We start from the raw sequence: 25245 nt of genomic DNA, 5'->3' as shown, positions 1-25245 counted from the left end.
CCCTGATAAATCTCGCAATTTTTTTTTAATTGTTTTTATCAATCATCAATATTTATACAAAATTGTTTCTGCAGTATTGATTCAACTGAAATATAATTATTATTAATAAGGATTATTTTATAATAATTAAAACACGATATCTGTTTCGCATCATTTATTATTGTTTTATCGCATACAAAAGAGATTAACGATATTTTGCAAATCAACTCTCGTCAACTACATGGTCTCGCACACATTATCACGTCAATACAGTCAATGTACAACGAAGTCATTTATAACAATACGCCCTTCATAGAAATAAAAAAATACCATTTTGGAAACAAAATTAGTCACAGTTGTTAGTATAATATATTATGCTTATAAGTAAAGGCTCTCAGTTTTGATAAGGCTTTAGAAACAAATGGTATTTAAAATTAACGTAACGTTTGTAAATTATTTGACATAAAAACAATGTAATTTCTGATTATTAAGGCAATCTAACTACTGGGTTGGGTGTACTCATTTAAAATTATAAAACAACTGTGACTATCTTTGCAAAGAAAAAAAAAACAAAAACACATTAACCTACACCAAAAACAACAACCATGGGATACGCACGTAATTAATTTATATAAAAATATAACCGTGATAATAAAAATAAAACTTTGATGACAAATGCAATTAAGGCAGAGATCAACACATACAAAATATAATATATACCAACAGATACACATATTACACATTCCCTTCGTCATTTTCACACATACATAAATTGTTCCTAATCGTATCTATACATCAACAACATTTAAAATATAGTGAAAGGCACCAACATATCCTGATAATGAATTATTTGTACATTCATAAGATATTTGAGACTTGGTACAGGTATTTAAACAACATAAGAATTATAAACGTATACACCACAAATGTTTTAGAACGCTTATTTTTTAATTTTATAAACTGGTCACACTGATTTTGGCGCGAAAGCTACCAATTAAAAATCATATTAACCGTCGTTTCCGTTAACCCATTCAGTACTTCCTGTAGGTTTTATGACAACTAACTATAGGATTCTATCTTTAGAGGATGGATAAATTACTGTAATGACGTCATCGCGATATTAAACATCATTACCGAAAACCTATCCATGAAGGTTTCATAAAGGTAACTAGCGATAGGATTCTATTTTTAGAGGAAAACACCATGAAAGGATGAATAGTAAAATATACAAATTTTCAAAGTATAACAACAGTTATTTGCACCTCTTGATTCATAGCCATTAAAACTTACAATTTTACCGTATGAAATAAATAGATGTTAGAATATTTGAAAGAAAGAAAGAAAGAAATAAAATAACTTTTATTACGTGCTTGTGACCTATTTGCTTACATTTGTTACCCAACTGAGTTAGAAGGTTTTTGATTATAACTTAAAAATATAAACTAAGTGCGCACCTTCAGAAATTTAATAAGTCGAACATATTGGGCATTGAATTAAACATTTAAGACAATTACGGCCTGATGAAAAAAAAACCTTGGACTTATCTGTAAAGGAGTTTTGTAAATAATCTGAAGTCTCTTTGCAACTTTGTGTTGTCATCAATTTAAAGTTTTTTTTTTACATTATGGTTACAGCTATATAATTTAAATTACTTAGATATAATTTCACATTTCAGGCATTTAGGTAATTATTGTTTATTAAATATTCAAAGACAATCAACATTAACGTAAATAAAATGGTAATCGCATTGACTACACATGTAAATAATATAACAACATTGTTAATGATATAAAAAATATTATATTTAAGCTTTGTAAAGCAGCTTTGGGTGTATTCGATAGTAACGCCATTTTAAATATTTCTTAATATAAGACTGGCCGATTATCGACTACTATCATTTTTTTTATATACAAAGTGTTCCAATAGAACTTGGTTTCATAATAAAAACGCTTTTTATATTACGGCATTTTCATTTCCATATTAAAAAGCGTTGCTTTAAATGACACCAGGCCCAGGACACGATGTATAACCGATAATAAATTATAATCGATTAAAATTTAGTTGGTATTTTATAACTAATTCACTATCTAATAAGTGTGCAATTAATAATTAACGTACATTATGTCAAATGATATGGATAATATTTGTTTGTATTTATTTTCTATAATGTATTAGACCACCAGCGGATTCGGCGGGAAATTTAGTAATTTGTATTTTATAAGCTAAGTAGAATAGATTTGGACTTTAGGTTATTTACAATCTTAAATATTTAAAAAATTCAACAGCATATGCCTTTGTTTTGACTTGATATAATTATTTCTGTTTGTAAAATACTTTAATTTATTGCTGCTCTATTTAATTTACTTTTAAATAGCGCGTAATATATTTTCTATTGACAACATCAAGTTTGGTCTTCCATTCGCAATTAATTAACTATCGATAGCTTTATGAAATATAGGGAAAGGCGGGAAAATTACTTAGGAAGCCCTTGTGCACGAGGCAATGCAAGTCTATTTTACCCGAATATATTTTAGTCTCAAATTACTACCCCCAAACAAATTCAAAGAGTTTACAACCTCGTAGAGGTTCTTACGTAGGCATAAGTCGTCAGGTATCTGAGATTTGTGTCACTTCATTTACTTGGACCCTAACTTTAAAATGCCTACTTTTATCTGATGTTGCTGTTGTACTCTTTTGTGTTGTCGATTGAAAAAAAGTATTTATTTTAACTTTAATTAATGTATAAAAGTACTATAAAGTACCTACTTCAATATTATTTGTGACAGTTCCTCAAAGATAAGAGAAGATTTTAATATTCATGCTCAATTGAGTTAAGGCTGGTTGCACTGGCATTTAAGTATTTTTCTACAGCTACCCTATAAATATACACTATACAAGAAGAGGTAGGAAAATGTGTTCTTTAGCAGACGCACGTTTTGGGACAGCATAAAGACTATAATTCGAATTCAAATCGCTAGAATATCCAAGGAGATAGATGACTTTTTGTTTAAATTACCCAAAAGAAAACCATTTAACTGGAATTACAAGATGTACAAACGTCCCTTTAAGCACTATTGTTACATAACTATGTGAAGTAAGTTTTGTAACGTCACTTTGTATATTTAATTTCATCTTATTTAAAAACAAAATACCTTTAACCTTTTTATATTTGCCTTTGAACGTTCATTCTAATCTCAGTTATCTACCCTTCCTCTAAACCGACCTAAACCTTATTCAGGACTTGTTTCACGGCAATCGTTCTACTTTAAGGCGGTTCTAATGTTTTTTATCATATAAAACTACAGATTTATAGGCAACGCTTTCATGCACTTAGACTTAGAAGCGGGAATAGTGTAACTTTAGTTTGCTGGCTTAACTATAAGGCCGATTAATGCAATTCTTCACGACACATGGTGTTCTTCCTTTCTCATATTTGTCTATCTATACGTCACTATAATACGGAATCATAAACTTGGAACAGCCGATTCTTATTATTGAACTATAACAACTAGTTGTTTGTTTACGACAGTGCCGTCCATATGAGACAAAAAAACAAACAAAATAATCGAAATTAATTTGTGGATTAGAGAGCCATGGAGCGCGCTATGCTAGGCATCAAACTCCAAGACCAAGTCCGTAATGTGGATATCCGAAAACGAACCAAAGTTCGAGACGTCGGTGACACAATAACGAGGCTGAAGTGGAGCTGGGCAGGCCACTTGGCCAGACGAAGTGATGGCAGGTGGACTAAGGCGGTGACAGAATGGTGGCCAAGACAAGGCAAAAGAAGCGTCGGTCGTCCGGGAGCAAGATGGGTCGATGACATTATAAAGGTCTCGGGTCGAATCTGGATGAGGCTAGCACAGGACCGTAGAAATTGGCACGAAAAAGGGGAGGCCTATGCCCAGCAGTGGGAGGATAAAGGCTGTGGATGATGATGATGATGAATTTGTGGATCAGATAGTGCTCTTTGCCTTTGAGAAGGATAGAACCCGCGGAACATCTCTCGAAATGTGACGTACTCACGTTTTCTAACGCGGGTAATCTATGCAACTGCTTACAAAAACAGTCAAAAATTACCCTTATAATATTTAATTAAGTAATTGTAACGACCTAGTCGTGTAATCCCGAATATTGGTATTATGGAATAAAGTCCTACATTCACAATCCCGTTATAAAGTCTGAAGTTATCACCGTCTTATTAGTTACTTATCATAAAGCGAACTATTGATATCTCAATACTAAATTTATACCTAAATTTTGAAATTTAATGACAACTAAGCAGCGCGAATGTGTAGGCACTAAATATTATTATATTTACGTTGACCTGCAACAATCACTAACTTGAGGGAGTTAAAGACGAGAACTTTGCGATATTGCTTTGAAAAATATATTCTGTCCACATATACAAATGTTAAGCTGTAATTAGTTGACTAAGTTTTCAATTCGACAATTCTGCTAAAAAGAAAAATAACAAATTAAAAAAAAGGTATGCTGAAAGAATAAATAAAACAAGTGAGTGCAACAAATCAAAAGGATGGAGTTTACGAAATAGCACTTTGTCATACTGAACCTTAAAACTTGCAAAGTGGTTATGCAAATTCTCGCCATCAACTAGCTCCGTCAAGTTATGCGATACCGCTGAATATTTATACTAAGTGATAAACTTTGTTAGCGAGTTATAAAAAAGTACTTTTAAGACTAGGCAACACTAATTTATCGACGATTAAAATAATACTTTTAGCTCTGCGATAGTATATTCAATATTGTGTATAAACAAACTAAATATTTTGGCTACGAGTTTTACAATACACTGTAAATAATTTAAGCTAATGTTGTTTAACAAATTAAAAGTTCCCACTGCATGGTCCCCCAATAAATAGTGTACTTTATTATGTAACATTTATTAACACTAAATAAACACTTATTTATTGTAAAGAGGTTTTAATCTCCGTATTACTCTTTTGAGTATAATATTGAATTATTACGTTAAAGGTTTCAATCTGATACAGAAAAATCGTAACGAATAGAAAAAAAAACTATACATATTTCAACTTGCTTTAAATAACAACCGATATTAAACCAATCTCGATAAAATTCTTCACTTACAATAATTTCAATATTTTTGTAAATGATTTACGAATTAAGTTTGTTTTATTTTATTAAAAAGTCATAAGTTTAAGCCACTTTTAGCTTAATAATAAGAAACAAAAATAGTTACTCTCTAACTAGAAAAAAAGATTGCCCTTACTGGTTAAAAAAAGATTGACCTTATTGGTAAAAAAAATGTATATTGAATAAGTACTAGTATGTGAAACACTTAAATAATTATAATGCTTGAATGAGGTACTCTAATAACCATTTACATTCGTTAAAAATAATTACCAGCAAAGAAAATTAAAATGTCAAATAAACGTTGCCAGTTTAAATAAAAATCACGACCTAAGTGTTACTACCTTGGCTTATAACTATCCCATTGCAGGGCAAAGGCTATTAAAAAGTTCAGATTTCTTTTCTATACTTTCCTTCACCGTTTGTTTCTTAAAAAACTTCCACAACGCATACCAAGCTTTAGCAATATTTAACTATATGAAGACTTAATAATTTCTCGTTACGTTTTCAAACACTTTTTATCCATACCTTCTTTTTATTATTATTTTACACTGATGCCCTAAATAACCTTTTACCACTTATAATTAGGGTAACAAAATATTAAGATTGTGTAAAAAATGAATTTTAAAACCCATAATAGGTAGGTAATTGTGATTTAAATTTTGAAATATATAATTTCTTATTTAAGTATTTATGTATAACCGTTGAAACTTTGTTTTAATGTCGATTCTTATGCTATTAAAGCAAGCTTTAATGCCAGACTATTTCAATATATTTATATTTGTGACAATAGTAAGTATTATAAATTATTAAATAACACGATCAAAATCTTAGCCTAAAAATGATTTGCGTTTTGCATTTGAGAGAACCGTGTATAATATATTATTGTATAAATGCATAAATAAGTGATAAAATTAGCACCGCCATTTTGGTATAAATTATAACTAAATTAAATGAAATGCAGTTCAAAGGAGGTTTTTATATAAGAATAAAAACGTTACCTTGGTTCCTCTTTAATACCTAAGTAACTTTTCAAAAACTTTGTGATCAAAATATAAGTTAAAGCCTTCACTTGGTATTGCAGAATTTTGCTGGTACAATGAAATTTTCATTGCGATAACACCGTTAATATACGTAAATTAGGAAACGTGATTAGACTGGGCATGTGAATGTACTCTTAATTACAACTTTTAGCGGATTTCATATGTTAGCAATAAAACTTCCAACGTTTCCCAATTCGCGCCATTTCTGTCATTCCATAGTCAAATGTTTTACGTCTGTATACTTAGAAATCTCACGTTGTTTTTTTTATAAATACGGACTTAGGATACAGCTCGAAACATTCAATGCATGATGGACGAACAATTTGGGGCCACACTACTTAAAAATACCGCATAAATGTACTTATTAATTATTAAGTTTAATTTGTTTTGCGCGTATCAACAGCCGTATTAAGTAGATATAATTAAATAATTCTTATAATAATATTTTTCTTACAACATTCTTATTATGTATGTTTGAAAATCAGTTGTTTTCATATAAGTGCAGTACCCAATACAGGTAGACTAATGTCTAGCGTAGATAAGAAGCGTACATGTGGCCCCTCGTAATATTAGTGATATACCTAGTTACAACCTCGTAACGTAGAGTGACGACGTCGGCGGCCGCCAGGCGGCGCTAGCGCGGCTGAAGACTCCCGGGCGGTCGGCCAGACCCTATGTCTCTCTGGAAATAGAAATAGGGCTATTAGAGAAATTATATAATACATTTGCAGATTAGGAAGGCAGAATCACATATGCAGACAGACCTTAGGGGTGTGGAGGTCATGTTAAAGTTAACCTTTAACAATCTTAGGCAAGTACGATTGTTAAATATGTAAGAAGATTGACTTTTAATTGATGTTTAACTTTTCCAAGTTCAAGCTAAATATCGTTTATAAAGGATACACTTCGACAAGAGCGAGGAAATGCCTACCAACGCTTCTTTTAAGCAAATCTGCTGTAGGCACCACGTTCAAGCTTAAGAACTAACTAAGTAAAGTATATTTAAACTACTTTAAATAAATTACTACATTAAAAAACTACTTACTTTTTATGGTTAACACGATTAGGCGTGCTGTGGTTTGACTGATGTGAACTATCACTTATTTCTGAACTCGAACTTCTAATATCACCTTCCATCTGAAAGTAGAATTAAATATAACCATAAGTTCCTATCTTGGACAGTGCTTCGTTCAGACTGCACAGATAACCGAGTGGATCAGGTCACTATGCCTAACCCACAGAGCGCCGAGAGCGCGACGAGTCGCTGGTTCTGTCCCGTGTAGGACATCTGTGTAATCCAAACGTTGTCCTGAATTCTGTGTGTCGGCGACCAGGATTAAATTCGTTTAAGCGGGAGATGTTTATTCGAAAGAAGGAGGGTAGAATCCAAGATACTTTTTTCTTACATATCGAAAACAGCTTTCCCCGGAAGGACATTAATAATAATAATTTTCATAATTTATATATTTTAATCTCACAATGTTTTGTTTATAGCTAAAAATGTACAATTTCTCAGTCTAGTACGGGTCACATATGTGAGGAGCCTGTGTTACGGATAGATTAATGTTTACCTGTCCAGAACTAATCGCCTTGTAAGCGACCTGCAGTATAAGCCAGGTCCACACGAGATGCAGGCCCAGCAGCAGACACAGCAGCGAGTTGAAGATGTAGTACGCGGGGAACATCGGCACTATCATGGGAGCACGGATCGATGTACTGGAAATTTGGGAAAAGGTAATTTAGTTTTAGTACGTGAAATATAGTCTTAGGTAGGTGTATATGACTAAGGGTCAAACTCGTTTGGCAAAAACACGCTGGAAAGATAGAAAAAATAAATTTTATTCGGTTAAATATAGTCTTAGGTATATATATATAAGGATCAAACTCATTTGACTCATCCACGTCGTAATGGATTTTGACGTATTGTTTGTTTTGGATTTTCATGTTTTATAATTTACTCAGAATGGTAAATGTTAGATTAGCGATTGCCTCGTTAACTAATGACGTGTGACTTGTAAACATGTTGAATAATAAATGTAAATCTATACTTTATAGCGCAAAACCTGGAATTGAAAATCCTTAACGGGTATTTTAGGTACGCAAAAATGCAATATAACCATTAATTATTAATAATAAATCTACTATTTAAATAAAAAATAAGTTTAGAATCCTATTTGGCGCCCACCGTGGGGCATCTTCATAGTATGTTTCAAGTAAATAAAAATGTATAAAATATTTTATTCTTACCTCCAAATAATATAGAACGGGTAGATAAAAAGTCTTGAAAATATCCACAGTACAGTAAAAACTGCGAATATTGTATCACAGAGACGCTGGAAATTAGCATACTTCGCGGCCTTTGCCGCATCCAAGAATATATCAGCACAGTCGTGCAGCAGCAGCACGAGCGTCCCGATCCTGTGCAGGTTGCAGACCCAGCTGAAGGACAGCAGCAGGATGGTCGCGATGTGGTGCACGAACATCTGCCAGAAGTCCTTGCGACGGACGTCGGAAAACTGGGATATTGTTAGCGACCAGTAGAAGGCCGCTGATATCATGTAATACCACCAGACGTCGCTACTGAGACCCTGGAAGATGTGGAATGATAATTAGATTTGTATCCCTGTTGTTAAAGCTCTTAATAGCAATATAAAACACAGAAATCTACTTAAATGGCGTCTGCGATTACATGTTATTTTCTCATTCAATAAATTGGCATAATTACTTAATTAAGAACTATTGGGAGTACACGGTAGGTATCGATTTATAGACATCGAAGAAAAGTATAGAATCGATTTGCTCCAACTGTGAGAAATTATATTAACCAATCAATAAATACTAAACATCTATAGGTAACCTCTTTCTTTTATAAAGCAGTCATTTTTCAGGTAGAAGTAATATAATAAGGACTCTTTAAGATGTTTCAAATAATTTATATTTAGATGCAAGATCAACATGTTAACTCTCTATCACTGCCGACAACATTTCGGTGACAGAAGGAACAAATAATTCTCAAAGTTTTTTTCTTTCTCTCTCACATTTCGTAACCATATCCAATGGAACAACAGACGCAACCAAGTAGCATCTTCTCGTTAAATCTTGCCTAATTGAAATTCGTCATCCATTAGTGCTATTTGCACGGCGCTATTTTAAGCGTACGCTAAGTTATATGCGTTCAAACTGTTATAGCGTAATGGAGGGTATTGCTCGAGTTTTATTTAATTACAATTACTCTTTACTCTTCCTAAGAGCTTTTTCCACTAAGTTTCAACGTTCGGCAAACCCGTTTTTTACCGGTTATCGGATGATTGGATTGGGTTTTTAGTCCGTCTTACTTGGACCGGACCATCAGTTTAGAGTAGATCATAATAAAACTAAACACCACGCACGGAATTACGCTAAGAATAATCTGTTGGAAAATCAGTGCGGAATAGGTTTTTCTTAATACCGTATATTTAGTTTTTATTGAAAAAGTATACAAACTACTAGAGTACCTAATACTCTTTTAAGGTGTTCCTTATCGGACCATTAAGTGGCATTAAGTATCGGACTGTCGAATTGTAAAATGTATGCAATTGAAAAATAATGTTTGTCACTTCTTCAAAATAGAACTACTTTCTTAAATGTAAGTTTGTCAGAACATCCATTCGTCAGAATTGTCATACTTCTACGTGCACATTTACTTATAGCTCGTAAATTGGCCGTCGTTAAAGGATCAACAAATAGTCAGGGTTACTTCGTAAATTAAATCTAGACACGACGCTGACAACTCAAACAATAACACATATTAGTACAGAGCCTTGAGTTAACACGTTTCAAGAATATATTTTTCTATACTTGTATATCTATGGTAAAAGAACTATCAGGTTTTTTTTGTTTAAAATATCTGTTTCTAACTTTAATATTAAAGGACTCGTCAACACTATTCAAACGACCCTGAAGAATTGTGTACTTTTATATAGGAGCAGGATAAAATTTTGTTCAACTGAAAACCAGGAAGATGGTCTAATTTAACTTCTAAGATTTAATAACGCGACTTTTTTGTACTAACCTGATGGGGGTATCCTCTATAACACTGGTCGATATCCCACAGCCATTCCTTATCCCAAAGTATGAACAAACCATACGAAAAGTTGTATAAGTAAAATGTAGTTCTCCACATATTCTCGCAGAACTTAACCAGTGTCGAAGGCTTGTCTTGGCTTCTTCGCAGCCGCCACCATCGCTCCACCTGTCTCTCTGTCATATCCAATTGCTTTGCTAACGAACATATCTGGAAAAATCCGTTGGATAAATTACGATTTGAAGGAGAAGATGCCCGCGAGTAATGAAGTGAAATGTTTGTGGGTTAGTATATAATGAAATTTGAACATAAAGTTATAGATATTAAATTATAAAGCAAGGTATTAGGTAGCTAATATTTATTAGTACATGCAATCTACACGAAGCTGTATAGCAGTAGCTTGTTGGCTGAATGATAAACGAATATCGTTAAAGATCGCAATCTCCAAAACCGTCGCAGGTTCATTTAAAAAGTTTGCATATGAATAAGACCTCACAAGTTTTGCTCAACAAATCAGTGGACAGTGTTGTTTCATAATATCAGTGCACAGTCAGTGTCTGTATAAGAGTAATAACAATTACACTCAATCACTAAAGTGCTCATCTGCTTCAAGGATTTTTCTCAATTTGTTTGTAAATGTAGCCGCGTAGGATGACTAGTGAAATAGCTAAGGAATACTTTTAAAACTGACCTGTGACGTAGGTAACGGTTAAAACTTTGTCAGTATTATTTGGGCTTTAGAACAAGGGCTAAATTTAAGAGAATTCTCGTAACAGCAGCAGATGCAATTCAAGATAAAAAACCCTGATTGGGACTGAAAAATAATCAATCTATATTGTTTATGAACCTATCTTAAAGTAAAAAGTTTGATAAGTGCCTCAAATCGATTCAAATACGACGTTTATGCAGGAATTAGCCCGTGTGGAGTTTATAGCACGTGTACAAAATACCTCCTTGACTGTGGTCATCTTCTCTACCATGATTAACTTTCCATTATTATACTACATACTCACAGAAACGTTCTTAGAAAGACCGGTCGTTGTTCGCAAGCAATCTAAAGAAATCATTCTGATCAAAACCAGTTCAATTTCTATGGACCATGCAGTATCGGTTCTATAATAAACACATCAGTGAACATAGTTCACATGATAATTGCCTGCTGTCAGCCAGTCGTGACGTCAATCGGTATATTATTATTTTCTAGTCAAATTGTTAGAATACAGTTTCTATTCACGCGAAAAAATCGATATAATCCTGTTAACACTGAATTATTTACAAGGGTTGGTGTCCTTGGAAATGGGTTATTCTTCGCAGGTGGCTGATATTTCCATCTGGTAATTACATTTCTTCCTACTAATACATATATTTCTTGTAAATAATTCCATTGGGCTTTACGTCACTAGATATACACGCGTATTTTCTGATGTAACATTTCACCAGTTTCAGACGGCTTTCTTTATTAGTTCCACTAAATTTAATGGGATTTTGATCGTTAAACCAAGAAATTGTAAATTATGGAGATCGCTGAAAATTAACCACATACCTAAGTAGGTGTATAAAATATACTTATTGAGGGCTTGCACGACATGAAATCCTTAATTACTTTTTAACAAACGTTTCATCTTAGTCATTCTATAATTACCCAAGTTGCCATCATTAACATTTGCGTGCAATACCAACAAGAAATATCGATAAACGGTCCACAATACTTACGGACTCGCGATACTGGGTTCCGTTCAAATAGACGAAAGAAAAACAAATTTACAAAAAGCGGCCGTCAATGAAATTTTTGAACGAGTTTTTTTTTATATATTGGTTCAACTATCGACTATATGTTTTGGCAAGCAGTAATTTCTTGAAATACACTTTAGTGAGAGACGGACTCCACGAGGTTCCATTTCCATTTGGGCACGAAACCCTAAAAACTGTACATTACCGCAATCATAGTATTATCGAGTACCTCCCATACGTATATGAGACTCGTAAATATTTATTACGTATGAATACGGTAACCACTCAGGGGGATCGTTGCTTCGATACGGCGAAGACCATTTGATTCGATTTCAGCGGTAGAGCGGTAGACCCTTACTTTACCGTTGTCTTACATAAATGACTTTTTTATTGATTGATACGACAGAATTCGAACATGACCCTCAAATTCGTTGAAGACTTCACAATGTTTTTTTTTAAAGAATTATCAAAGTTGAAAGCTGTATTTGGTAGTTCAAACTTTTTTTTATCACAGCTCTTCCAAAATCAGTTTAAATGTCTTAATTTCCGCGTTCCCTCGTATAGTAACGTTATCTGTGGACTTATTTACTATTTATCTACAAATGCATACATCGATAAGCATGCATTTAATATCGACTGGCCTATGTCGAGTCATGGAAAATCGGGGTTATTGACACTAGTGCATTGTGATCGATTACTTAGAAAAATATCGATTCAATTTAAATTAAGTCAGTTCATATGGCGTGCTGTTACTTTGGAAGTCTTTGCTTGAATTCTAGATTGGCTTTGACGTGACCACAAACAATTTTATTAGAGTTTGTTTTGTCGACAAAATGTTAACCCTCATACTTAAGCGAAGTAATTGGTTGTCCTTATTTTTGTCAACCAGTCACATTGGAGACAAATTAGTTAAATTGATAGGCTTTTCTGTAACTAAAACTTTAGGTACCTATGTAGGAAAATAAGGATAAGTATAAGAAGTACGAAGTAAAACTACCATACTATTGTTCTAAGGGTTACAATCACGTCTTCGTAATATTATTATGATTGTAGAACTTGACAGCTCTATACACACGGCGTAGAACGGCAAAACTAGTTCTTTAAGACGTGGCTATAGAATCCCTGGCCACTTTCAAGGCTTAAGAACTATAAATCTATATCAATGACGCAATTAAAGAAAAAATAAGTGAACTTTTAAGCCCAAAAAAACAATAGCAAAAAGTATATAAAACACGGATGTAGAACAAAAATAAAATTACTAATCTCCAATATTAGCGGGATGCAGTTCCGGTCTGTTTATCGTAAGACCAATGGTACATCTGACTACACATTACGCCAGACTGTATAAGTGCTAACTGGCTAAACTGTAATACCGGATATTTTTATCATTAGATAAAAACGAACTGGTTTCTGTGAACTATATTGTTGTTAGATAAGTCCAAAATGCTGAATACAGTGTCTAATTCTTTATGTGCTTGAACAATTATCTCAATTGAATATTATTTGTGTTTATATACCAGACTAGCTTTTCGCCCGCGGCTCCGCCCGCGTCGAGGTCGGTTATATCGCGTTTCCAAGAGAACTCTTCAAAAGCCCGGGATAAAAACTATCCTACGTTCTTTCTCAAGGTCAACTCTACCTACCAAATTTACCAAATTTCATTAAAATCAGTTCAGTGGTTTAGACGTGAAAGCGTTACAGACAGAGTTACTTTCGCACTTACAATATTACGTCAAGTACGTAATATTATAAATTTCTTTATTGGTTAGGTTAGAGTGCATTTTAAAATATTATTACACGATTGAATACTATTTTGCCGTTACGCTTTAGTGTCCATTCTTTATTGTTATTGTTTTTGTAAATTAATTAAGATTGTGTATTAAACATTAGGATTTCCTCTATCATTTTTTCTCTGAAGTTCGATAAACGACATTTTCCTTCACCGTTTTCGGTAAGAACTTTTTTGTAATATGCACATTAATTCAAAAAGTCGTTGATGCCTGCCGAGATCCGAACCTGCGACCATTAACTTGACTCATACCGCTAGCCACTACGCTATCACTACGTACTATCTAACAAGTAAGTTTATCATGGATAAAAAACATGAATTATTTATTTACGATAAACCTATCGAAACCGTTACTAACGACATCCGTTTCGATATTTGAACGTGGTTTTTTATTGACAAATTTATCAAAGGTTAGGGGCGTGAGTGTTTGACAAGGAACGCAACAGGAATTAGTGGCCGTCAGCCAACTGTAACTGTCTCATTACACCGCTAATACATTAGTTAGAATCAAATATATTACCGTCATACAGTAAAAATAAAAGAGTTCTTTACAAGATCAGTAAAAAAGAGAAAAACGTACTAAAAAAGAAGAGACTACCCACAATTTATGATCGTTTTAGTCCAAGTTAAAAAAAATTGTTCTAAATTAAAAAAAAATTGCTACCTAAAGACTTTATTGATGATACCATCAGGCGTCATGTGGTATTACGATTAGATATCCAGTAGTGTCAGTTATAGATTGCTTCGTAATTTGTAATAATTTATCTAATACGATAATCAAATATTGTTTTGCAATTCAGATAACAAAACGTCAAAATTTCAAGTGACTAACGCCCTGAAACTGAACATCGCATAAATACATATTGAATTTAACGTAGTCTTAATAGTCTTAAATTACTATCCGTCCCTCCATTACACACCAAAGTGATTAATAATTACATAGCTTTTAAACGCAGTTTAAGACGTGCCGCTACTTATAAATTGATGTATATAAAAAGAACTTCAGGTGACCTACCTGCGCAGACTGTAATGCTTGAATTATGGACGAAAAGAGATTATATGTCTGATTATAACGTCATAGACAGTATGTTTGCTGTCACGTTATTGTTCCATCAGAAGTTATTTTGCTGCCAGTAACAGTTATTACCGTATTTCCCCCGCTTAAGAAATGTACTAATAAAAGTATCCCTCCACTGGCGCCTCTGAGTTCATTTAAACTACGGCGGGTTATCCCCCTACTCTCTCATACGTAATAGTAAAGATTATGACTAATCCCCTTAAATCCTCAAGACTTATCTATTTGCTCATAATCTAGATTGTGATGGAACAATAATGAGTAAGCACACGGATAAAAACCTCATTTCTTGCGGAACATCAGATAACAGTGATAAGCTATCGTATTATTCTTTAAAACGAACCAACAAGGTTTATTGATTGAAGTTTAAAGTATTATACGAGATTAATATCTTTTTTTATCTAAACGAGGCCTAGATTATTTTATTTTAGTCACACTTATACATAAACTATCTTTAATTTAACAGATCGCTAGGAGATTACGATAGTGAGTCATACTTAATTAGTTTTATTATCAACTGATTATTTTCAGGACCAGGAAAAGCATTATTTTTTGAAATTACCTAAGGTATTTGTTTTATTTAAGTAGGAGCTCGTGGCTAAGCTATAACCGCATAAGTGAAACGATCACAGGTTAAGCTATGCTTGACGCGGTTGGCCCGTAGATGGGTGACCGCCTGTGTCATAACGAGTTCCTCCGTGTTTCGGAAGGCACGTTAAATTGTGGGTCCCGGCTGTTATTCCTACATCTTTGACAGTCGTTACAGGTAGTCAGAAGCTTGAAAAGTCTGACAACCAGTCTAACCAAGGGGTATCGTGTTGCCCAGGTAACTGGGTTGAGGAGGTCAGATAGGCAGTCGCTCCTTGTAAAACACTGGTACTTAGCTGAAGCCGGTTAGACTGGTAGCCGACCCCAATATAGTTGGGAAAAGGCTAGGCCAATAATTTGTTTTATTTAAGTGCCAATATAATTTTGCGAACATTTATACATACACCATATATTTGAGAAAAGAATAGAGTATTTACTTATTTGGAAGGATATTATTATAACTTTTGGTAGTTACTATGAAATATGAGAGTCTGCATTCAAAAATGTTAATACTTAATTATCATAAATTATAACATTTAATGCACTTTGCATCAAAAGGACACTTCATAAAAGTCATCACAATCGTCTCTCTTGCAATGAAATCTTTCGTTTTTTTATACATATTATTTCGACGTTTGTTAATTTAACGTGCAACCACAACTATTTATGGAAGAATAATATCGTATTGACAATCTAGTGTGCTAGAATTTTTATTTTCATCAAATCCCTGGCCATTTATTCATAGACGATAAAACATTGATCTAATATTTTTATTTCGAAGTAATATTTAAATATCTTAAATTTTACTTGCACTTCTAATTATCATATTTTATCTTTAGTTTAATAAGCTAAATAGCAGCTAAATAGTGGAGTATAATAATAAATTTTATAACTGCAAAAAATTTAACATATTTAACTAAAAATAAATTAATAATTCGTTAGAAACCAGTCTCGAAACGTTATTTTGATGTGGCCTTGAGACATTGATCGAAATCGTCAAGGCGTTCATGAAAAAAGGTAAAATCACATCATAAAACGTCGGTGTTTCAGGCACAGGAAACTGGGTCGTACAGCCAGCTCAAGGCCTATTTTAGAGCTCGGCCCGTAGGCGCTAATTGCGTACTCAATGAACGTTTATTGTCTCAAACGTACAGTGATTGCTGTATATGCATGATAGATTGTAGGGTTGTCACGTGTCCTTTGAAGGCTTTTTGTGTTTAATCGATAATATTGAAGAGTTTTTTGATAAAAACACTGTCAATGAAACTATGTTACTACCACGTTATTGCCACCTTATAACAAAGTAGTGGGGAGGAACTAATCAGATCGGCAACTGGACAGAATAGGATATACACCTACGTGTTCTACGGGGTTCTCGACAGAATACACTAGGGACTGGTTTTGAATTTTTTTCCGTGCCCACAAAGCAAGTTATAGAAAAAACCCGGATATGCAAAGAATAAAGTTCACTCGTACTTGAAACGTAGCGAAGATGACAAGAAACTTTTGAAAGATTATTTTACAGATTTGTTTTACGATTACAATTATACGTCGATTTAAGTCGTAAATCTCAAGTCTCCTGAGAGGTAAATAAAAGTCAACTAACAATATTGCAATGGGCCTTATCAGGTTTTTCTTTCATAGATTTTTCGCTAAGATTTTTTAAGGAAATTACTACACTCACAGCATAGTAAAGTAACTGTTGTGTTTTAATGTTTAATTCTTGTGAATGATATAATGTTTTCTTTTCCGTAGAATCAAAAATCATTAGAAACCTTAAACAAAAGGTTTTTTCAACGTTTTGTTGACATGTGACGACACATTACCAAAATACGTTAATTAACGACAAGACACCTGATGAAATTATGAATAATGGATCAAAACCATTTTAACCTATTATGTAATGTCCTACTAAGTAATGCGGGCACGCAATAGATCAATTACTAATACAAAAGTCATTGACCTTAACATCCCTTTAAAATGCGAGCGATGGGGACTGATATTGATACAAGACAATAGGTTTTGGAAGGGATCATATCGCTCTATACCCACTATGAAGTTCAATACCCTTTGCATAATAGGTTGAAGCGATGATAAGCACCCTATGTATGATTAGTACTGGGATTCAATAAAAAATATAAGCATTTTCCGAAAAAGGTTAGTCAAAACGAATTACCTGATCGATTTTAAGTACATTCATTGGATTGGATGCTCATTGCTCCATTTATCATCATCAAGATGAACTGACCTTCAAATGACGACTAACATTCTCAAGATGTTTATTAATAGAAGAAATACATAAACAAACTGAAAGCAAAAAAATCTTTGAAATATATTATAGAAGAAATTGAGAGAGTCGTTATAACTTCACTATTTGCATCCTTATTTGCCATATAAAAAAAAACTGCAGTCTTAATTACTTTTTACATGTTAAGCTATCACAAGTATATCCTATTAAAAATGCCAGCCCTGTATGTGTATCTTTACATAACCAGAGTAATGAGAACGGGTCGAGATTGTAACTCAGCAGTATAACTCAAAGAGATGTTTCATTCATATGGACTAAGCGTTTTAAGTTGTTGCTAATGAGCTAGCATTAGACTTTGAGCTTAGGTTTTAGTTGGACTATGATATACCACTATGAAACTGCGCGTTTTAGTTCTAACACAAAATGTAATTACTAGATTTTTGTGTGAAGCGTTTATCATTTTAGTCCTTAACTGAAAATGCACGTGTCCAAAAAACCCATTTGCCATTTTCTTCAAACAAACACGTTTGTGTAGTGGTTCGCCTGGTTGTGGTTTTATTTAGGCTTTATAAATCCCCAAAAATTCTGTGATCGGTAAAGTCAATGAGTAAAACCTTTATTTTATGTTGAGCACACGGCTAAGCAAAACCTTTGCTTTCATATCAGAGAGTGGTTGTCAAAAAATGATAGTGAGCCCATTGCCCCCATTGGCCGAATGACGGCAACAGGGGCGCGGCAGTGTGTCGCGAAGCTACATTAGCTCAGGGTGTAACTGCCCGGATTGCATTACAACCAACAATTTTGCTTAATTAAGTACCACATAAAATATCATTTTACAGCTGTTAGAAGAAACAAGATATATTCTAAATTATTTATAATATTCAGACGTTTTCGTACCATGATGTTCGTTCAAAAATAAATTAAGCAGGTGTTTTCATTAGTCATAAATGCAACCTATAACGCTACTATAATATCTGTTTTATCATGATTACGATAATACAGAGAGTTAAATGGATAATATAATCGGCTTATAGTCTCGCCACCTGCAATACTCCTAATACTGTTCTACTTAGTCATGAGGATTTCTTAAACAATATTATAATAATAACCAATGACAAACCACTGATGCGTGGTCTAAAGGAGGAAGGAGGAGAAAGAAGCTATTAATACGTTTTATAATAAGCGCTTTTGGTCAATGGAACCGCAATTTTAAGCAATGCAGAAATGACCTGGTATGAAACCTTCTATAAGCCTTTGATCACATCATCTACTACGTAAAGATTTAAATAAGGTGGTTTAAGATGCATTGAAATGCTTTGTAAGAATGAGTTGCGCTTTCAAACTTAATTGTACGACTAAAACGAAGATAAAACTCTTTTATCACACAATTAAGAATTGTAAAATAACTCTTCCGCGCCTGCAGGCTTGCGCGAGCATAGAAGTATTTAATTAATAATAAATTCATGAGACATTTCTAGCGACAACCAACTATAACCACTTGAAGACAATATAAGATTTGGGGCGACGAATTCTTTGTCCTATTAAGTCCATTAATAGGTTACAACTATATGGGCGAACGAGTGCAGTCACTTTTTAATTTTGTGGCTGTATCACAATACTTCTAGCGATGGAGGAAGATAGAGCTATGGTGCACGAAAGTGGCAACTTTTTCAACTATGGAACATGAGTGTATGATGGCATGAACTATATTTTAGAGTTCAATGGATGCCTACACGATAGAGGCCCCAATTGATGAATTAAAAATAATTGAGAGCTTCGAACAATTGGAGATTCGGGGTCTGATTATTGAAATTTCAATATAATTTTTATTATGTTCAATATTCTCTTGTGTATTTAAGGGTTATTTTCCATGGATTTTTTAACTAGATGATATCTAGCCTAACGCCCTAGTAACAAATAATTAAAGGGTAGTGAACACAAGACAATGAAGACACCTCAATGCGCATAAGTCGCTAAGACAATTGCGAATAAATTTTACTGCATACTTTATGAATGTCGTAAACCTTCGGAACATACTTATATTACCTGATAATATGAAAATATACATTTGTGTAATGACACTTAACCCTTATTCGTTTTACTAGCAGCTAACGGTTAATATGAAAAACATGTTATTGAATCCTCTGATGATTTTCAATTAATTATTGAATAAAAGTGAGCTACGGATAAAATGCGTTTAACAACGCAGAGCCTATTTATTTCTATGACATTTAGTAATTTTTTACCTCGTTTATTACCAAAATATGTTTAAACCATGTTTCTGTCCAATGTATGAAGAAACGGATTAAAGAAAATATGTTTAATATGACAACTTTGTCATTCCTATGTAAAGAATATGTAAATATGATTATGTTATTCGTTTTGATGATCGATGCTTTTTTACGCGTTACATGTATTCAATGGGAATTATGCAATATTATTTAAAATAAAGAAATATTATATCGAAATGGATGAATATTTTGACAAAAAAGTATGATGCCACATTATTCTTATTAAAAAAAAGAAGAAATCGGAGTACGTTAAACTTTCTTTGTAGTAAAAATAAAATAATTTTACTTTATCATACTTATTGAATGTTTTATGACAATTCATTAACATCAGTTAAGCTCAAACCTATTGCAGCATTGGAGAAAAAAGGAAAATAAACGCTTATATTATTTTGGACATACGGTCATTCGGTCCAATTACTGTGTATAAATAAACACTACACGGAAAATTAAATAACAACTTACTGATTTAGTGTTTTATGGAATTTCGAAATATTCCATTGTTGAAGACCGAATTTCTTCACGTAAAACACACTATTTGCTAACACCATAGAAATGCAGTCGTCAAATACAGCGTTCTTGTGTAAACTTGTGCCATGGAGATAATTCAACGAAATAGGTTGAGCAGTTATCGAGGCTGGCTTACTTGTGATTTGATTAGATAAGTTTTATCACTGTAATAAGCGTCTCTCAGTTTCAAGTAATCCCCCGAATGGCGTATGTTAGCATTGGTTTTACGTATTTTTGAATTGACCTTTTGTGGCTGTTGTTATCTACTGATGTCATCTAGATTAGCCTCAGCCCGTGTTGAGCATTTGGTCATGTATCGTGGGACGATACGTAATGAACTAGTTATTTACATTCGACGTATGAAGTCATTTCATTCATAAAATCTTTTTGGTAATGGGAGAAATAGGTGAAATATTGTTAGAGGTGAGTAAATATGATATTTATTTTACAAACAAAAATCTTAAAAACTGAAACAACCTTCTTTGAGTCCTGTTATGAGGTAGATAATTTATCTTACGATAATTTTTGATACTATGTTGATGTTTTTTTTTTAAATAAAAATCTCTTAATAGGAAATTCATTAAAATCTCTGGAAATCAACCTACAAAAGTACCAACTCCTTTCATTTAGCACTTTAGTCTCTCACTGGAGTGACCGCTAATTACATATACGATACCGTAGGGAAGTACGTGAGTTGCATATTCACGTTAGTATAATAAGTATAAGTTGAAGGCCTAACTAGGTCGGCAATGACCTCCAATGAGACTCAAAAATCAAGTTTTGTATTAAAACAGTGAAATTAAACACAAGGTTCTTCACGGTTTTAAGAACCCCGGTTGTAGTACAATAAAGGTCTTTACGACTTTCGGTTTCGATCAGAGATCAATACTTATGTTAACGTAAAATAAGAATGAGAGAGAACTTCAGTAACATTTTCGGTTAGGCGTCGAAATACAAGACGAAAAAAGTTTGTTATACTTATGGCTATCAATGCAATAGTTTTATATTAAGATAATATTTCGTGAATGAGGTCTTAAATATTTCGATGGCAAAGCGAAAACTTTTCCAAACTCACACCGCGTTGAACTTGAGTTCTGTTTAATATAAAATGGGATATTGGACTGTATAAAATATAAAAATATATATATAAAGCTTTGCAGAGTGTAAGAAGAAAACAAAAACTTTTTTTTTAATATTAAAAAAATAGTTAAGTATCAATCACAAACACCAGAATTTTCTGGAGATAGTGCTGCAAAACTTGAGAAAAGCAAATAGAAACAACACATTATATTGATTAAGAGGTCGTTTCAAAAATAATTTATTGTTGTGATAGGCTGCAGTTGTTTATAAAAAAAAATATATTTCTACAACTATGACGTCACGAGTGAATGTACTGTAATCGTGCGATGCGGACTAAGGTACGTTCAACGTCAGTGTGAATGCCTGCGACTGGAGAATATAGGGCGAGGTCAAGGACGGCTCGAAAGTCCGCGTTTTTGGTGTAGTCAAGAGTTTCGGTTCACGAAAGGCGACCAGGATAACTAACAATGAGAAAGTTACGATATAAAATCAAATCTTAAATGATAAAATATTTAATGTTACAGTTTATAGTTTCTTCTTTTCTTATATCTAAATATCGATCTAACTGTTTACTACCTATAAGAGAAAGAAAAAATGTAGAGAATTTCCGGCTGAAATTGCAGTTAAGAATACAAAAAGCGTCCGTTCGTAGCGACACATCACATAATACTAAAAATATTCGAAGTATATCCTGGTATAGATATAGTATAGTTGTTTACGATTAATACTTGCCATGCAGCTGTTACAATATCAGTACTTACGAATATCATGAATCATGGACTATCTGCCGCCTTATCGTTTATTCCCGGTATCTCTAGACCAAAAACGCTAACCTGTTAACGATTATCGCTGGCATTCGCGCCACAAGCTACTACACATGCTAAACTACACAGCAATACAAATTATTAGTCATACGTGCAGTGGTATAAGTAATTATAATGTGCAACGTTTACCTCATCCTTGTTCAAAAAGTACTGAAAAGAAAGGAAGCACGGTTAAGGTCTCACAAGCTTCACATCGCATATCAAACTTATAATTAATACGGGTTACAGATATTAATATTTATACTAATCAGAGGCAGTGTCTGTAGTAAAAACTAAACATTTGGCGCTAATAGCAATTTTGAATATCGAATAAAAAAAAATGATCTTTAAAATTCTAGGCGGGAAATCTATGGTACGTCCGACACTTTTTTACATTACAGTGCTGAGGCAACATTTTGTGAGTCTTGATGTAAACACAATATGACCTTAACTTTAATTCCGTTTCAAGGTGGTATTTCTAATACCACCATTATCATGTTATTAGTCCCTACTACCGCTACTGCCTCTTAAATTATGACATTTTCGACAACAAAATCGTATTAGCTGTATCAGTATCGCTGATATTAAAACCATTATCTACTTCGCAGTATTTTTTCAAAACGGTTTAAAACATACTTGCCGACAGCACGATAAGAATCATAAGTCGATTTAGATTTCATTGCTATTTTTGTTCAGTAAGTAATTGTGAGATCGTTTATCAAAAATGTCATAAACATCTAACCTTGGGAATCGGTACTAGTTACCTATTTTTATAAGATCCTAATGCCGTATTACATTATGCCACCCCCTTAATGCAACAAACTAAATCTAATTTTAAAGTAGTGTCTATTAATTTTTTCCCGCCAAGAAAAATTGGCGGTATTAGTTGCCGCGTATTTTAATATCTATGATCTATCTCAGTGCAAAAAATAGTTTATTTGTCATAATTCGTAAACTTTTTTGCTTGGTACCAAATTTTGAATCTATCTTTAATACTTTCGATAGAATAAGATAAAACTCGACGAATAATTTGCTTCTGATAAAATACAGTGACATACGACGAAAAATCAGTTTTTATATTTGATATATTACTCATTACACACCTAGTTATAATCTTATCAATCATGGGCTCTTTCGTTATTTACCCATCGTTAATACGAGTTCAAGTCGAATTTATCGTATATCACCACAAGAAACGATATTTCAGTATGTAAGTTTATCAATATTTGCTTTATTGTAAATGAGACTTTAATATAACTTTGATATCGATTTTGCACTTTTTACTCGTTTTTACGTAACAAATTCGGCAGTCCTTCCCAAAATCTTTTAATTAATGCACTGTCTACAAAACCTATTTTAAGCACACCACACAAAACCGCCACAATCATGCAATGTTAAAATATAAATAGGTACTTTAAAACTAAATAATTGGATAGCATTATCATAAAATATATAATTATATTATAATGAATGGGAAACCTAATACCATGATGCATTTCAAACTTAGAACATCCCAAAGAGTAGCATAAAAAATTGATTTGTTTTTTTTACTATTTGGTATGAAAACTCAGGTGTACAGCCTACCTATATCCATTGTTCAATAAAATTAATCTATATCAGTAATTATTGTGACCTACTTAAATGGTAATAAAGCCAGATTGCTTACACTTATCAGTAAAAAATATGTATAGGTATATAATATAGTAATATTAGTAATTATCAAGAATAACTTGATTTACATAATTTTCTTTACACTATATTTGATATTCTAATAGTTATAGATGATCAAGTAGGTTTCATTCAGTTTTAATTCTTAATTACTGGTTCTTAGCTACAGCTTTTATACATACCTGTTTATGCTTAATTTTAGATGAAGTTTGATATGCAGCCTCTAACTTAGGATTTACTGGTGCTTTCTTTGGTCTTGTATTTTTAATTCCTAATGACTTGCCAAAGGGAGCAAACCAATATCTGTAACAAGGATAAATTGCAATTATAAATATAATAATAAGGTTGGTTTTAATTTATAAGGGATTTTCCTTGACTCTAGCCTGATATTATGCTGACATGTGGTTGATAAATTATTTCTGGATCAAATTATTTATTCTTACAAATATTATCATGCAAGTATTAAATTTAAAGTTGATATTTTTTTATAGCTACTAAGATCAGAAGATCAGATCTATTTACAAATCCTATGAAAATTATGACAATATCAATACAGGTAATAACAATATTATATGTAATGAAATGATTACTATATTACTTTGTTCACAAAGTATTATTATTATAATATAGTTAATTTATTAACTGGTCTAATAATTTTAATTATGGGCGCACTTGATATTTAAAAGTCTGGACCATTAAAAAATATTATATTGTTATTTAATAATAATCCGACATGGTTTCTGGAACTTTTACAAAAGTATTCTTCAGCTCTAAGAAGCTAAAAGTCGAATACTTTCGCTAAATTAAAAGCAGAACCGCCGGGTGCATCATTAGACTTTATTCATCCGTGAGAAACAATGACACACATACTGAAGTCTTGCGGCAGAAAGTGGGTTACTCACGTCTCTAGAGTGCGCCGCAGGAATATCAGCACCACGGCTAGGGGCAGGGGATACAGGAGGTGCGTATAGTCATTGTAAACCACTGCCTTGTCATTCCCCGGTGCGATATCTTCCCATGTTGTATTAGGCGGCAACCACACTTCTTCACTCCAAAATGTGTCTAACAAAGACCGCCACATTATAAACACTGTTTATTAAAAAATCACGACCGCTTTCAACCACCACTAATACCGCTTTAAATAATAATTTATCACGCCATAAACACACACCCAAAAATGTTATCGACGCGACCGTCCGACAGCCGTCATGACACAGATTTGATTTGATTCATTATTTCATTCTGAATTTCTGACTGAGTGACTGACT

At 33.1% G+C, this 25245-nt stretch overlaps 1 protein-coding gene across 2 annotated transcripts; it reads right to left on the bottom strand.

Moving 5' to 3' along the window:
• Positions 1–5871: 5871 nt before the first annotated feature.
• LOC113502767 (ceramide synthase 6-like) lies at positions 5872–25219 on the bottom strand. Of its 2 annotated transcripts, XM_026884443.1 has the most exons (8): positions 24880–25219; positions 24160–24280; positions 22460–22480; positions 10186–10407; positions 8382–8722; positions 7706–7850; positions 7180–7271; positions 5872–6816 (listed from the first exon to the last, which is right to left on the bottom strand). In XM_026884443.1, exons 1-8 carry the CDS (start codon positions 25056–25058, stop codon positions 6807–6809), a joined length of 1131 nt encoding a protein of 376 aa, XP_026740244.1. In that variant the 5' UTR covers positions 25059–25219; the 3' UTR covers positions 5872–6806. The 2 variants fall into 2 exon arrangements, with proteins under 2 accessions (XP_026740244.1, XP_026740245.1); XM_026884444.1 differs by lacking the exon at positions 22460–22480.
• Positions 25220–25245: the final 26 nt, after the last annotated feature.

Source organism: Trichoplusia ni, chromosome 18, assembly GCF_003590095.1.
Source record: "Trichoplusia ni isolate ovarian cell line Hi5 chromosome 18, tn1, whole genome shotgun sequence".
NCBI lineage: Eukaryota > Metazoa > Arthropoda > Insecta > Lepidoptera > Noctuidae > Trichoplusia > Trichoplusia ni.
Note: the sequence above shows the minus strand (reverse complement) of the source record. Positions and strands in the feature narration are given on the sequence as shown.

Coding starts and splice junctions, on each gene's coding strand:
- LOC113502767 (XM_026884443.1), bottom strand. CDS start 25,058: ATGTGGCGGTCTTTGTTAGACACATTTTGGAGTGAAGAAGTGTGGTTG. Junction 22,481..24,159: donor CTAAAATTAAGCATAAACAG/GTATGTATAAAA, acceptor CTTTCTTTTCAG/TACTTTTTGAACAAGGATGA. Junction 7,272..7,705: donor AGGCGATTAGTTCTGGACAG/GTAAACATTAAT, acceptor TTCTACTTTCAG/ATGGAAGGTGATATTAGAAG.